The sequence below is a fragment of the Eleutherodactylus coqui genome, chromosome 7 (assembly GCF_035609145.1).
Source record: "Eleutherodactylus coqui strain aEleCoq1 chromosome 7, aEleCoq1.hap1, whole genome shotgun sequence".
NCBI lineage: Eukaryota > Metazoa > Chordata > Amphibia > Anura > Eleutherodactylidae > Eleutherodactylus > Eleutherodactylus coqui.
In genome coordinates this window covers 194,158,325-194,175,536 of record NC_089843.1, presented here as the reverse complement: position 1 = coordinate 194,175,536, position 17,212 = coordinate 194,158,325, and the positions used below count along the sequence as shown (strand labels likewise).

General features: G+C 40.9%; 1 protein-coding gene across 3 annotated transcripts in view; it reads right to left on the bottom strand.

Moving 5' to 3' along the window:
* The window catches only part of ZAP70 (zeta chain of T cell receptor associated protein kinase 70), a 122,890-nt gene that overhangs the window by 64,341 nt on the left and 41,337 nt on the right, over positions 1-17,212 (bottom strand). For 2 of the 3 annotated variants that reach the window (XM_066574192.1, XM_066574193.1), the window contains exon 2: positions 700-1,124. In XM_066574192.1, coding sequence (XP_066430289.1) covers positions 700-1,101 — 402 coding nt within the window. In that variant the 5' untranslated portion in view covers positions 1,102-1,124. Of the gene's footprint in view, positions 1-699; positions 1,125-16,145; positions 16,210-17,212 lie in introns of those variants that run through there. The other variant, XM_066574190.1, reaches the window with a different exon arrangement.

Here is a 17,212-nt window from a genome sequence, read left to right as displayed (position 1 = left end):
CCACATCTACCTCTCCATTTCTAATTTGAATGACGTTCTGGGATATCTAATTAAGTGAGCGCCGCCTATCCAACTCTTTGACTAGCTATATCAGGGATTGGATAGTCAGCATTCCCCTAGCTCAGGATTGGTAGACAGAAAAGGTATGAAAGACAGAGAGTTAGCAGGGTTAGCCAATCTAGTCCAGGAGATCCTGAGATAGAGACCAGAGAGATCCAAGGCGAACATCTACCACAGCCAGTGTGGTGGAAAGCAACAACAAAGTTTGAGTACAAAACCAAGTTTATGCTAGAGAGAAAGGGAGTGAGAGTCAACAGAGGAGAGGTAATAGAAAAGAGAGAGAAAAAGAGAGAGTTAACTGAGAACAGAAGAGGAATAGAAACACGGGTTGGTTGAAGCAAGACACAGTAGCAAGTCACCAGTTAACCCTTTTCAGTTGCGTTCCTTTACCACTGGCTGTAGTGTGACCCTAGACAGGCATTTTTTCCGCTCTGCCTCCTAGGTCTGGGTCACTGTACTAGCAGGTTTATACTATTCTAGCTGCTATGTGGAGACATCATAAATATAGTCTAATCTTCTGAGAAATCCAGCATTATTATAAAGAAAAAAAAAAGAAAAAATACATATATATATATATATATTTGTATAAGTAGTTTCCAGCACTGGCAGGACCATGTGATTATCATGCTTTCTGCTCACCTCTAGTTTCCAGGTCTGCCTGACGTATTCTCTCATCATATTGTCCCTGATGTGATCAAATACTCCAGGTTGGCATTCCACCCCACATGGCCGACTGCAGGGTCTCCGCAGAACACAACATAATCCATCTGCATCTTTAGAGTAATACTCACAAAGTTCTGCAGGGCCACAATGTGGCTTTCCTCCATATATAGCATATGTGCCATTTAGTTGCCGCTCTACTGGGTAGTGGTGAAACTGCAAGTCGAATACCACAGAGACAACATAGCCACCAAGAGTCCGCAGACACTGCCTTAGCAGGAAAAGACCGTCCATCATCCCAGCCAGCTTAAGAAACTCTTCAGCATCAGCACGAGAAATGCTGCCATAATAGAAAGGCAAGTGACCAGCAGCATCGGGCATGTTCAATAAAGTTTAAAACGGGGCTGTAAAAAATAAGGATAAAGTTATCATTTTTATTCAACATTTTAATATAAGAATTTTCTGTAATGCATTAGAAAATTAACCATAACAATGATTTAAAACAAAACACATAACTTTTTTTAACACATAACTAATTGTGCTGCTTACAAACATAAAGCATATCCAGCCCTCAATAATACGTAACCTATACAGGGATCCCACAACTAACAACGTCCTCAGGTTATAATACTTTCAGCACACACTCATTTGTCAGTAACATCCCTCACCTAGAAGTAGTGTATATATATCATAGAAGCATAGAATGGTAGAGTTGGAAGGGTCATCTGGTCCAACCCCCTGCTCAGTGCAGGATTCACTAAATCATCCCAGACAGATATTTGTCCAGCCTTTGTTTGAACACTTCCATTGAAGGAGAACTCACCTCCTCCCGTGGTAACCTGTTCCACTCATTGATCCTCCTCACTGTCAGAAAGTTTTTTCTAATATCTAATTTGTGTCTCCTCCTTTTCAGTTTCATCCCATTGCTTCTAGTCTTTACTTGTGCAAATGAGAATAGGGCTGATCCCTCTGCACTGTGACAACCCTTCAGATATTTGTAGACAGCTATTAAGTCTCCTCTCAGCCTTCTCTTCTGCAAGCTAAACATTCCCAGATCCTTTAACCATTCCTCATAGGACATGATTTGTAGACCGCTCACCATCTTGGTAACTCTTCTCTGAACTTGCTCCAGTTTGTCTATGTCTTTTTAAAGTGGGGTGTCCAGAACTGGACATAGTATTCCAGATGAGGTCTGACTAAGGAAGAGTAGAGGGGGATAGTTGCCTCACGTGATCTAGAGTGTATGCTTCTCTTAACCCTTTCCAATCCACTGTCTGACGTCTAAAGACATGCTGATTGAAGGCTGTACAGCTCTGATGTCGGAAGACGTCCGGCAGGGTATTCTTACTGTAGATTACTGGCCGCTCTGTTGTCGGGGGGCCTCTCCAGCATGTCACATACTGGCTCTAGCCAGCAGGTGGCGCCATTGTATGATGGCAGAAAGAGAAAGCCCCCTAGGAAACCCTGAATCCAAAATTGGATTGCAAAGGGTTAATACATCCCAGAATTGTGTTTGCCTTTTTGGCTGCTGCATCACATTGTTGAGTAGCATACATAGTAACATAGTATGTTAGGCTTAATGAAGACAATGTCCTCTCTCTATCTTCCCTAGTATTAGCTATCCCTCCTAACTTTGTGTCGTCGGCAAATTTGATCAGTTTCCCATCAATTCCCTCCTCCAGATCACTTATAAAAATGTTGACCAACACTGGGCGTAGGACAGAGCCTTGTGGTACCCCACTTGATACATTCTTCCACTTGAATTCAATGGCATTGCTTGACAAACCTGTACACCAGGGAACTCTAACTTGTTAAGGAGGATCTATGGATATACAAAGTGACCAAGGCAGCTATAGCTGAGAGCTGCATACATATTTCCTGGCGGCACGGAGCGTAGTTGCACATGAATGAGGGAAATCCCTTCCCCTTCGCTGGGAATATATGTGTCGCCCGATCTTTCCCACACATAATATTCACTACAAGGCAGGTCCTATCTTTTCTCGGCTGCACAGTTAATGGCCGAGAAAAGACCTAGTGAAAACAAAATCACTGAAATCCTATTAAAATCCATGGTGTCATTTTCAGCCGCATAAGGGGAGAAAACGTTTGACTGAACAACCCTGTCCTAAACCAAGCCAGGTGCTAGTGTGCGCAGGACTGCACAGAGTTTTGCACATATTTGTGCATTTGTACACCTCCCATAGACCTCTATGGGCCTATTTGGTGCGCAGATGCACACAACATAGAGCAGGTCCTATTTTTTTGCACCCACAAGAACCACACCGCGCAAAAAGAAAGAAATGTAACCCGTAATACACTTCTACAAGATGTAGAGCGAGCCATAGCTCTGCACTGGCACTCAGATGTATTGCAACTCATCATCATTAACCCTTTGCAATCCAGTTTTTGATTCAGGGTTTTCCTAGGGGGCTTTTTTCTTTCTGCTGTTATACAATGGCGCCATCTGCTGGCTAAAGCCAGTACTGTGGTATGTGACATGCTGAAGAGACCTCAACAACAGAGCGGCCAGCAATCTACAGTAAAATTACCCTGCCGGACGTCTTCCAGCATCGGAGCGGTAGAGCCTTCAATCAGAATGTCTTTAGACGTCAGACAATGGATTGGAAAGGGTTAACCCCTTCCTGCTATATGACATACATTTACGTGAAGCAGCATTGGGGTAAGTATGAAGAGAGTTTGTGTGGCGACCTCTCTTCATACAGTGTGAGTGTCAGCTGTTTATTACAGCTGACACCTGCGGGCAATAGCTACAATCAGCCACATGGCCAATCGCGGCTATTAACCCTTTAAATGCCGCTGTCAATTCGGCATGTGTCATAGCAGCCAGGTTTCTCCTGAAAGGCTCCACAGCTGTTTCTGCAGACTGCCTATCAGGACCATCCCCGTGGGGTGGCTTGATAGACTGCCTTTCAGATCACAGTATGATGTAATGCTATGACATTACATCATACTACAAGAGCAACCAAAGCATCGCTAGTTGTGGTCTCCTAGGAGAGCTAAAAAAGAAAGTAAAAATCAGATCAATAAAGTTTTACTAAATGTAAAAAAAGAAAAAAGCAATAAAAGTTTAAATCACCCCCCTTTTGCCATATCTATAATTAAAAAATCAAAATCATAAAACAAAAATACATATTTGGTATAGCTGCATCCATAAAAGTCCGATCTATCAAAGTAGCACATTATTTACCCCGCACAGTGAACATCGTCTGAAAAAAAAATAAAGAACACCAGAAATGCACTTTTTCAGTCACCCTGTCTCCCAGAAAAAATGCAATAAAAAGCAATCAAAAAGTCATATATATTCCAAAATGGTACCAACGTAAACTACAGAATGTCTTGCAAAAAATGAGCCCTCACACAACTATGTCTATGGAAAAATTAAAAACTTATTGTGTGTAGAAGATGGCGGCAGAAAGTAATTCAAAAAAATTAAATGTCTTTGAAAAAAAATAAAAGTAGTACAGCAAAAACAAACTGTACAAGTTTGGTATCGTAGTAATCATACTGACCCATAGAATAAAGTTATCACATCATTTTTGTTGCAGTTTGTGTGCTGTAGAAACAAGACGCACTGAGAGATGGTGGTATGTCTTTTTTTTCCAATTTACTCCACTTTTTACTGCTTCTGCTTTCTCCTTTCCTGGGTACATAGCACCCGATGATTGCTATGTGCTAGGAAGTGAAAGTGGAGTGTTTCTTCCACTACGTGACCTGGCGATCACGTGACCGCTAGGTCCCCATGTTACAGTAGAGCTGCAGGGTCCTAGCAGACACCAATCAGCTCTGCCAGTGGCTATTGTCACTACAGGGATGTTTCCCCTGTAACTTGGGCTCCTATGGATGTGGTTCCTATTGATACCCCAGCTACAGTGGAAAAGTGTGTAATAGGTAAAAGAAAAGCCCATAAGAATGTTCCCCAGATGTCTTAAATGACGTCCTGGGAGACATAGATAGTAAAAATAGTTACAAAAGTAAGTAAGAAACAATTGCGGAATAAAACAAAAATCTGTACATAAAAAAGAAAATAACCCAAAGCTGACGCCAACCAAAACCATCATCGTATGCGCCCTGTAATCTGAAACCATACATATTATATATCAAAATGTCCAAAACACAATGAGGAACCCGTTACCATGCCTTATTTCAGCATAAATATGCTAATTAAAAAAACAACTATAAATATTTTTTAAAAAGCATTTTTTTAGCTTTTTACCCCCAATAGCACAAAAAAACGAAAAAAAAGTCAGTGAAAAATATATTTAAAAAAAGCCCTGTATGTCATGGAAAAAATAACTCAGCAAAAATAATTTTGGTAGCTAAAGAAAAAAAAGGGTAGTAATTTAACCACCACAAGGGTAAAATCTCCCAAAGTGTTTGCTCCTTAAGGTACAAGACAGCCTGGTCCTTAAAGGGGTAAAAAAGTCATGAATAGGTAGCGCTGTATGCAAATCATGCTACAAACGTTCAATAAGTCCCCTTTTTTCAAAAATGCTCTCCATTCGCAAAACAATGTCAGTTTTAATTACTACAACATGCTGATGAATGCTGTCCTTCAGATCTGACACTGATGTAGGTTTGTCACAGTTGACCAGGTCTACTGCAGCACGATTATGAAAATGTTTTTAGTATGAAGGCTATAAGTCTCCATTTATATTTATTACCCTGAATTTCATCAAATTTAAGTTACAAAAATACGAATTTTGTGAAATATGAGTCCATCAAAAAGCTTTAATAATATACCCTCCAAATTGTAACTTTTAGAGCTTTGATATAACATTTTGATATTTCTTAAGAAATGTGTAGGTTAGTGACTCTACAGTTCGGAAATAAACTTTCTTCTTATCATATCACGTTATTTACATGTTACGATACAACATCTAAAAATAGGATAAACTGTATCAATTGCAAATACCACAGACTTATTGACATAGATCTCATCATGATAGAACAAGTGTGTTGCAGACGCACAGGAAACCGGGACAGGAAATGCTCTGCGCTGGGTGTCGGAAAATAATTTGTTTTTCACATCTGAAATAATCCTTTAAAGTAGCAAATGGTGAACGCTATTTATTACCGGCTCCACTGCAAACATAAGCGTGGGCTTGTAGATATTATTAACCCCAACAGTATTTTACATTACAGATAAAGATTAGGAATTAGTCGTTAATAAGTAGAATTGTTATTTTCATAGCAGAATTCCATTCTGTTTAAAAGCTCTGCCTTTCTGTCATTTCATGAGGGAATCTTCTATACTCTAAGTATCAGTTATCACATTAAGGCCTCATACACACAGCAGGTCCGGATGTCGTCTGCAGAATCCAGCACAGAATCCGGCCCTGACCGGCGGGGGGTGACCCTGTGTGTGCAGGCGGCCTTCTTCACCGGCGTCCGTGTGGACCTATCTTCTTCCTGTACTGCGCATGGTTCACACGGCTTGCCGTCGGACATGCGCAGTACAGATTTTTTTAAAGTCCTGCTTTTCCCACAGAATCCAAGGCCTGTCTGGAATTGCGGACAAGCCACGGGTCAGACAGCTTTTATTGACTTCAATGGAAGCCGTCCATGCGGGAACCACAAAAAATGGAGCATGCTGCAATTTTTCATCCGCAAGTGGAAATCGCAATTAATTTCCGCTCGTGGGCATGAAAAATCACTTTGCCATAGCATGCTGTGGAGGGCTACTGCTGCAGAACCCAGTGGTGGACGCCCGCCCCGGATTACACTGTAAAAAGTCACAGGTGTCCATGAGGCCTTTATCAGTTTTTTTTATCAATTAGGCAAGCTTTACACAGGCATATTTGCGCACACAAAAATTGTTAGCGCTAATATGCAGAGGATAGAACCCATTGATTTTAATGAGTTTGTTTACATTCGCTTATTTTGCACACACATTTTAGTCACACAATAAAAATAATAGTGCATGCTCTATTTTTCTGCGTATTTGCACACCACAGGTTCCTATAGAAGTCAATGGCGGTGCGCAATATGCAAAGAGATGTGTGAAACACTACTTAGTTCGGATGGAAAAAAATACATCTGGAACTAATAAGGACGAAGTGCGGAACCGGTTAAAGAAGATTAAAATCGATAAATCGCCGGGCCCAGATGGAATACATCCAAGGGTATTAAAGGAACTAAGTGATGAGATAGCTAGGCCGCTATATCTAATATTTGTGGATACTATCAAGACCAGGGTTGTACCATTGGATTGGTGCATTGCCAACGTGGTTGCAATTTACAAAAAGGGGACCAAAAGTGAGCCTGGTAACTACAGGCCAATAAGTCTTACTTCAGTAACTGGAAAAATATTCGAGGGGCTTCTGAGAGACGCCATCGATGAGTACCTCAAGGAGAACAAGGGAATAACTCCTCACCAGCATGGATTCATGAAGGGTCGATCATGTCAGACCAATCTGATCAGCTTCTACGATGAAGTAAGCTCTAGGCTGGACCTGGGAGAGTCTATTGATCTCGTATGTCTGGACTTCTCTAAAGCATTTGACACCGTGCCACATAATAGGCTGATTTATAAAATGAGACAGCTTGGTTTGGGCGAAAACCTGTGTATCTGGGTAAAGAATTGGCTCAATGATAGAAAGCAGAGGGTGGTAATAAATGGTTCATACTCTGATTGGGCCACAGTCACTAGTGGGGTGCTACAAGGTTCAGTACTAGGCCCCATTCTGTTCAATATATTTATCAACAACCTGATAGAGGGGCTGCACAGTAAAATATCAATATTTGCAGATGCCACAAAATTATACAATATAATTAATGCAACGGAGGACAACGTAAGGCTACAAACGGACCTAGATAAGCCGGGGGCTTGGGCAGAAAAATGGCAAATGAAGTTCAATGTTGAAAAATGTAAGGTTATGCTAATGGGCAGGAGTAACGGATGTCACCAATATACACTTAAAGGGGTTGTCTCGTGAAATCAAGTGGGGTTCAGCACTTCTGTATGGCCATATTAATGCACTTTGTAATATACATCGTGCATTAATTATGAGCCATACAGAAGTTATTCACTTACCTGCTCCGTTGCTAGCGTCCCCGTCGCCATGGATCCGTCTAAATTCGCTGTCTTCTGGCGTTTTTAGACGCGCTTGCGCAGTCCGGTCTTCTCCCTGGTGAATGGGGCCACTCGTGCCGGAGAGTTGGTCCTCGTAGCTCCGCCCCGTCACGTGTGCCGATTCCAGCCAATCAGGAGGCTGGAATCGGCAATGGACCGCACAGAGCCCACGGTGCACCATGGGAGAAGACCCGCGGTGCATCGTGGGTGAAGATCCCGGCGGCCATCTTGGTAAAGGAAGAAAGAAGTCACCGCAGCGCGGGGATTCGGGTAAGTAAGAAACTTTTGTTTTTTTTTAACCCATCCCTTGGGTTTGACTCGCACCGAACGGGGGGCCTATTGAATAATAAAAAAAAACGTTTCGGCGTGAGACAACCCCTTTAATGGGGTACTACTAGAGAAAAGTGATATGGAAAAAGACCTGGGGGTACTAGTGGACTGTAGACTAAACTGGAGTAATCAATGCCAGTCAGCAGCTGCAAAAGCAAATAAAGTCTTGGGGTGCATTAAAAGAGGTATAGGGGTGAGGGACAAGAACTATATAAGGCACTTGTCAGGCCTCACATGGAATACTGCGCACAGTTCTGGTCACCGGTGCTCAGGAAAGATGTTACAGTGCTAGAGGGGGTTCAAAGAAGGGCAACTAAACTAATAGATGGAATGAAGGGACTGGAATACCCAGAGAGGCTATCCAAATTGGGATTATTTACTCTAGAAAAAAGACGTCTAAGGGGCGATCAAATAACTATGTATAAATACATGAGGGGACAATACAAGGATCTCTCCCATAATCTGTTTATGCACAGGACAGCAACGGTAACGAGACGGCATCCGTTACGATTAGAGGAAAGTAGGTTTCATCACCAACACAGAAAGGGGTTCTTTACTGTAAGAGCAGTTAGGCTGTGGAACGCTCTGCCTGAGGATGTGGTGATGGCAAAATCCTTAGAGGAGTTCAAAAGGGGACTTGATGTCTTTCTGGAGAGGAAGGATATTATAGGTTATAAATCTTAGGTTAATTGTTGATCCAGGTATACAGGCAGGTAGGAACTATTAGGGGTTGATCCAGGGATTAGTCTGATTGCCATTAGGGAGTCAGGAAGGAATCTTTTCCCCAAAAGGGCTAATTGGCTTCTGCTCTTGTTTTTTTTTTTTGCCTTCCTCTGGATCAACAAAACAGAAGGATAAAACAGGCTGAACTAGATGGACATTGTCTTCATTCAGCCTTACAAACTATGTTACTATGTTAATAAAGACTAATTATGTCTTTATTTGCTGCGCACAATTGAATGTGCCTTGTGGGCACAAAAAGTACAATAAAATATGCAGATGCGTGTAAAAAATGCATTGTTCATTATGCAAAAGCACAGCACTCAGGGGCGCGCAAATACACAGGTGTTAGGGCCAGCTTGTGTGAAGCCCACCTCAACATTTTAACTCATCAAGCATTGCAACAAATAAAATACACAAAGTAAAGTTTGAGAGTTTTTTTGTAGAAGAGAAGCAAATATGGAACTGGGCCTGAGTTCCGGTTGGGAAAGGTAGTGGCTGGATGCGAGTTAGCTTCATAAGCTATTGCAGTTGACCTGTTTTTGGTTGTTCTATACTACTTCCACACAGCAGCTCTCTCGTTGATGTAGCTTTGCAAGACAACACAGGAAAGGTACAAATCTTTTCACTAGGGCTTTTTAAGGTCAGCAAATTTACGTCCTACTGCTGTACATGTTTGAAATTGACTGCACACGGACAACACACTGATCCATCAAGTCGCTGGGGCTGTACAGACACGGACTGTAAAGGGAAAAAAGTCACAGCATGTTCTATTCTGGTCCAGCTTCTTGGACCACAGTCACTAATTGAAGTCAATAGGTGTGCAAAAAAAACATGGAGGACATCTCTGCATGCTCCATTTTGCTGTGCATATGTGAACACAACTCCATTGACTACTGTGGATGGAGGAAGATTGCTGATTGCATCGATCTCCTTCCATCTCATAGAGGCAAATGGAACAGTGGATATGTATTAACCACAACTCCAAACACACAGAGTGTTCCGCAATTACCGTGTTTCTCCGAACATAAGACCCTGTCTTATATTAATTTTTGCCCCAAAAGAGGTGCTAGGTCTTATTTTCAGGAATGTCCTATTATACCTACCTAGCAGGCTTGGTCCAGGTCCCTCCCACTGCTCTTTGGAGCATATATCGAACGGGTTTTCAAGCCCGGCCAATATACACTGCCCCTCTGATGCATTGGCTTAAAAATTCATCAGTGCACAGGGGCGTATTTTCATGGTGTAAAAGCGCCTGACTGGGCACTCTCATGCTGGCGGCGGCAGCTGCATAGATACCCATGGAAGCCTATGCTAACTGTCGGAGAAGGAAGTTGGGAGGGAATTTAGTATGTCCGAGAAGGTTGTGAAAAATTGTGAAATGAGATTCTCAAAGCACAATCATTAGCAATACCTAAACAAATGAAGAATGGGAAGCATTTGAAGAGATCAGGATGGATGAACAAAGAACTTGAACACATGTTAAAAAGGAAGAAAAATATGTTTATCAAATGGAAAGAGGGGGGAAATCTAAAGAAGAATGTAATGTGGTCTGCAGAAGCTGTAGGGCAAGTGTCAGAAAAGCTAAAGCTAATTATAAATTGAGGCTTGCAACAGAGGCCAAAAGCAATAAAAAAAGATTTTGGGGGTATGTCAAAAGCAAAGATGCTATAAAATGTTTACAGGATGAAAATGATGAATTGGTTAAAAATTACGTTGTGGAGGCTGGACTGTTAAATTTCTATTTTGTATCTGTTTTCTCTCAGAAAGTAGATGTAAGATCAGCTGATCTTCCCTTTGCTATTGGGGGAATAAAAGAATGCAGGCTATCTGTAAGCAGAGAGATGGTGAGGGAAGACCTAGCTAACTCAAATGAATTCAAGTCTCAAGGTCCAGGTGAATTACATCCTAGGATATTAAAGAAAGCATTTAAAGAAAACTTTATTATTTTTTAACCATTTAGGAGACGGTTAAATTTAACATTAACATTTTGAGGAACATTTTGTATTTCTACACCAATCCAAGACTACAAAGGCTCATAGGTGTCAGTATGATAGATATCCCCACAAATGACCCCATTTAAAAACAAAACACCCCTAAATGTGTGGTTTATTGGGTATTTTGAGCCCACATTTTTTCAGGCGTTAATGCAATGTACAGGAGAGAAAATAAAATATCATATTTTTGCAAATATGTCATTTTAAGGACAGTTTTGTTTTCTAGAATGCACTTGAAAATGAGGATTTGCACCCCAAATTGGATACTCCTGTTTGTCCTGTGTTCAGAAACATAACCATTGTGGCCTTAATCTTATGTCCATATGCACAATGAGGCCCAAACCGAAAGGAGCAGCCGGTGGCTTTCAGAACAGATATTTTGCTTGAAGGCGTTTTAGGCCACATTGCACACTTGTAAAGACCTTGGGCTGTCAAAATGACAGAAAACCCCCACAAATTACCTCATTGTGAAAACTTAATTCATCTAGGGGTGTACTGCATATTTTGACCCCACAGTTTTTGAGTGAATGTAAGAAGAGCAGAAGGAAAAAAATATGATTTTCATTTTTTTGGCAATTATGTCATTTTAAAAAGTTTTTTTTGTATAGCACACATATGAATGAAGACTTGTACCCCAAAATGGATACTCCCGTTTGTCCTGTGTTCAGAAACATACCCATTGTAGCCCCCACCTGCTTACTGGACACATGGCTTGGCCTGTAACGGAGGGAACACCCTTTGGCTTTCAGGGCACAACTGAATAAATTCCAGGCCTCATTGCTCCCTTGTAGAGCCATCAAGATGCCAAAATAATAGAACACCCCCCACAAGTGATCCCATTTTGATATCTAGACCCCTTAGCTGATTCATCTAGGTGTGTACTGAGGATTCTGACCTCAGTTTTTTGCAAAACAAAATATTTTAAAGCGTGTGAAAAATAAATAAAATTGATTTCTTTTCATAAATGTCACTTTCATGACAGTTTCCCTTGTTTCAAGACGCACCCCAAATTTTATAGCATTAGTTCTTCTTTGTTCAGCAATATTCCCATTGTAGCCTCAAACTACTTATAGGACACATGTCTAGGCCTATAATGGAGGGAACATCCACTACCCCAAAATAGTTCTCCCAAAATCATGATGCTTGAAGTGGGTGCTGTTTGCATGCTGAAACGCGTCCATTTACTTTTTGTATATGATTTGTTATTACTAATAACATGAGATGAGCGAGTATACTTGCTAAAGGCAATTTCTCGAGCGAGCATTGCCTTTAGCGAGTATCTCCCTGCTCAAGACTGCAAGTTCGGGTGCCGGCGCGGGGGAGCGGTAAGTAGCGGCTGTCAGCAGGAGGGAGCGGGGGGGGGGGGGGGAGAGAGGGGGAGAGAGATCTCCCCTCCGTTCCGCCCTGCTCTCCCCCTCAGCTCCGTGCCCACTGCCGGCACCCGAACCTGCAGTCTCGAGCGGGGGAGATACTCGCTAAAGGCAATGCTCGCTCGAACAATTGCCTTTAGCGAGTATACTCGCTCATCTCTACTAATTAAATATACCTTATAATTAAACTCCAGTAGTCTCATCAGACTTAGAACATTTGACTGCAGAGAAATACTTTTTCTTCAATTTCCTTGCAAAGTTAAAGTTCAGATATGGGAGGCAGAAATGTATCTTCGTTCTGGGTGTAAGAAAACCTAGTTATTCCTCTAAGTATATATGATTTATTAATTTATTTTTTTTTAAACATTTTTTTGGGGGGGGGGGGATGTAAAAAAACTATTCTGCTAGTGTTTTGTATTTTAAATAAAATGCTTCATAAATAACATGTACATTTTTAATATCAATTTTCAAGGCCCATCGTTTTTTAACAAGCTGTGTAGAGTCTTGTTTTTTGTAGGATGACTTTTATTTTGGGGTAAAATCTTGGGGTACCTATTATTTGTCATTTCATTAATGTTACTTTTTTACAAGGGGATGGGTGAAAATGTGAGAGAAGACTATAGTATGGCCATTGTGTTGTATGTTTCGTGGACTTTCCTCCCCCTCCATTGTAGATAATAGTTTTTTAACAGACATTTTCTGAGCACAGGCGGTCATTATGTATGCAATATAAATAAAGCAATGTCCCTGAAGAAGCTACAATAAGTGGCAACACCCACTGGGCCACATAGAGCTAGCCTCCAGTTATTTAAACATTTAAAACACTACTTTGAGTTCGATGAATTAAATGTGTTAAACCCCCCCCCCCCCCCCACACACACTCCCACCCTCCCCACTTCCTACATACACCAACTCCTTCAACAGTGTAATCATTACAATATATTGGCCAGCATGCCAAGCTGTAAATCTCTTACTTTATATGTGCTCACAATGCATGATTTATGTACTTTTTGGATATCTGACTTTTTTTTACAAATGCATAGAGTATATAAATTGCTGTTTATGATTTCTTATATTGCTACACACTTTGGTTTTGCTTACAGCACTGAGAAGACCTTTTCTTTGTAGTGATTAGCAGGAACTATATGCAAACTTTCCACTGCAGTCCCTCAATAGGCAGAGTTGGGAGTGACAGTAATAAGGGGTGAAAAGAAGTAAAATGAAAGTCTGGAGCAAAACCAGGGGATCTTGCATGAGCATCATCACTTAGGCTTGGGGTAAACTTCAAATGGTGCAAAAACCTATTTTAATATTAAAGTCAAGGTAGGAATATTTTCAAAACAGTTAAAAGTAGAAATAAGGATTTTCCCATAACATGTCATAATTCAAGTTTGTGAGGAACGTGTTATCTACATACAGACCTAGAGGTGATTCCATGTACTATTTTATGGTCTTAAATCTTCAGTGCTTCCAAAAAACTGGGTGCTCTTATTCCCAATAGATTTTTATGTGAATAGAGCAAAATTAGCAATGGAAGAGTTACTTTAGAGTCCACTGGTCTGATGCTCAGGTGAAGACTTATGCTGCAGTTAAGAAGTTGCAGCATGGGTTACTGCGAATCTACAATCTGAGCCTTTCTACAGAAACAAAATCCCACAAGAAAGTTGGTGTAGAACAGATGTTTCTAGAATTATGTAGGCCATCCTGAACAAAGTCACTCCTGGGCAATGTAGTAACTTCTATTGGCTTGTTTTTGGTCACTGACCTCTTAATCTACAGTATACTTTATCAATGTATTCTCTGATATGAGTATTTTCTATTTGCTCCTTGGGCCTTGTAGTGTTCCTGTCTAAAAAAAAGTCTTGATGAAGATTACATAATGATCTTAGTATGAAGCCATCACGACTGTATAGGTCTGGTGTTTACTTAATGATGGACAACATTGAGTGAGTAGTGACTGTACCATTGCAGACTCAAAAATGCATTCTGTATATATGGTACCATTAGAGATGAGCGAACACGTTCGGCCCCGCCCCTTTTTCGCCCGAACACCGAACTTTGCGAACACTTCAGTGTTCGGGCGAAAAAGTTCGGGGGCCGCCGTGGCAGCGCGGGGGGGTGCGGCGGGGAGTGGGGGGGAGAGGGAGAGAGAGAGGGCTCCCCCCTGTTCCCCGCTACTGCCGCCCGCGCCGCCGCGCATCTCCCCGCCCCCCGGCGGCACCCGGACACTTACGCGCGAACACTGCAGTGTTCGGCAAAGCCGGTGTCCGGGTGCGGATGTGTCCGTAACGGACACGTTCGCTCATCCCTAGGTACCATACAATATCTGCTGTAATAGATTGTGAAAGAACAATTAACTAGTTTGCAGGACCGTGTGCTTCACATAAGAAGAATCAGAATTGTAAGATTACAGGAGATCATAAAATAGAGTCAAAATATAACAAAAATGAGCGGAGGACGATCATTGAGAATATTTAGCACAAAAATTGTTGCATATGATTGAAATTGTCATTTTCTTTCTCATTGAATTAATGAAAAAACATATCTTACAGCAATATTAAATAAAGAAATGCCCTGGCGGATTTAGTCAATATGTAACCTTTCTATAAAGAACACAGAATATTTGTTAATAGTGGTATTTACCCAAAATAATCTTACGTAAGAGGACAAGCACACAGAACATTTCTATATATTGTAATTACATAGGTGCAAAAAAGCCAGATTCATCAAGTTCAACCTCTCTTAACCAATTATTCATCGTTTATTGCTTGATAACCCCCAATACCATTACATAGACATCTAGCCCTTTATACAATGCTGTCATTGTCTCTGCCTTTACTATCTCTTTGGATAAGACAATCCATAGTTTGACTATCCAACTGTAAAGATCCTTCTTCTGGTATTGATGTGTGAAATTAAGGAGTGTCCCCTGATCCTTCCTTTAAATTATAATAATAAATTATGTCATTGCGTTATCATTCAATTTACTTATAAATTAATATATTTTTTATTTTATTTAATTAGCTCAGTTGATTTAATTTACTTAATTTATGTACTTAATTTTAAATTATAACTGAACCATTAGTCCACTACAGAAGCCCCGCAGCACATAACAGACCACACAGAGGACTTGGAGAGGGTAAAGCTGAAGTGCCTCGTTGTTTGCAGTAAAGTAGGTCATGCTGCCTTCTCAACGACTTATTTTACATAGACTTTAGCAATGGCAAATAATCAGCACATCTGTTACATAATACTCACAATAAGTAAATGTAAAGGTACTAAACTTCATCCTAAAAGTTATACTTTATGTGCAGCACTACATACATATGCAATCAATACTGTATAGCAAATATCATAAACAGCTTAATGCTATTATACTACACATAATATTGGCTTATGGTGTAGTCTTACTTTAAAGACAAATATATCAAGTATAATGTCATCAACTACTTAGAACAAATAGGTTAAGGTCCCTTTACAAGTGACAACTGTCCGGCGCAGAAGTGCTACAGACTACCGCCTGACTATCCTACTGTGCTTTTCACAAGAGGAATAGTCATTGAAGTGGATGGCGGCGGATTGAAGAACATCAAAAGTAGCATCAAGGACAGAAATACCACTAAAATATGCATTTAGTCTTGTCTAACTCTCATGTGTATGTCCAGAGGCTCCTCCCCCAAACCTGACCGCTGACCAGAAAAGTGCTGGTCTAGATGGCACTTCCACAAGTTGCTTTTAGCCTTATTCTTTCTGTATTTCTTGTGGTTTGCTAGAAATAGCTTTTCAAATGTGACCTTTTAATTTTTATCATTACACTTTCTCTAATTCCTTGACGTTTGGTGATCTCGGCTCATCTGTTCAGCAAGCTTATTACACAACATTATTTCCAAATTGTTAAGAGCATGAGTAGAATACCTGAATCCTATGATGAACCCTTCAGTTTGTGAGCTTGTAAGCAGGCTGTAAATGAACAGTCTTCTCACAACTGATGTTAGATGAATATGCCCTTATTTCAAAGAAGGGGAAAAGGAGGAGGAGTGTGAAGATCAGAGCTCAGACGGCACAAGGAAACCGATACATAGTATTCACTTGATCACTTTCTAAGATAATAAAATGCTGACACCTGCAAAATGCACCCTTTACCTACATGTTACAATTCTTTAAGTATCAATTAATTGTGCAGTAAGTATACTTATTTCATGCTTTCAGTAAGAAATGTGGATCAAATACACCAATCAGCCATAACATTAATTCAGCAAACAGCTGAATTGGGTTTGCCTTTTTTGCTGCTAAATCAAATTGTTGACTCATTTTCAGTCTGTGATTTATTAGTAAACCCAAGACTTTTTCACATGTGCTGCTTAGCCCAATTTCTCCTGTTCTGTATGTGATTGTTTTCATTTTTCTTGCCCAGATGTAGGACTTTGCATTTCTCCTTGTTGAATACCATTCTGTTAGTCGCCGCCCACTGTTTAAGCTTTTCTAGATCTTTTTAAATCCTCTCAATCCTCTCTCTGTATTCTCCAGTGTTAGTCATCCCTCTTAGCTTTGTGTCGTTGGCAAATTTGATCAGTTTCCCATCAATTCTCTCCTCCAGATCATTTATAAAAATGTTGAACTACACTGGGCCTAGGACAGAGCCTTGTGGTACCCCACTTGATACATTCTTCCACTTGGATGTGTAGCCATTTATGACCCCTCTTTGAGTTCGATCACTCAGCCAGTTGTGAATCCACCTGAGGCCTCGGTTAGATGGGCGTTTTTTCGCGCGATTTGCGCATGCGATCTGCGCATTTATAGAACCATTGCTTCGCAATGGGATCGGTCACATGGCCGCTTTTTATGCGGATGTCCGATAAATTATAGGACACGACGAATCGCAGATCGCGCCTATCTGAGATCTGCGATTCCTTGTGTTTTATATATGCGCTCAAAGGGGCCGGCGGCAGCAGCGCCGACCCCATTGAGAACATATACTACAA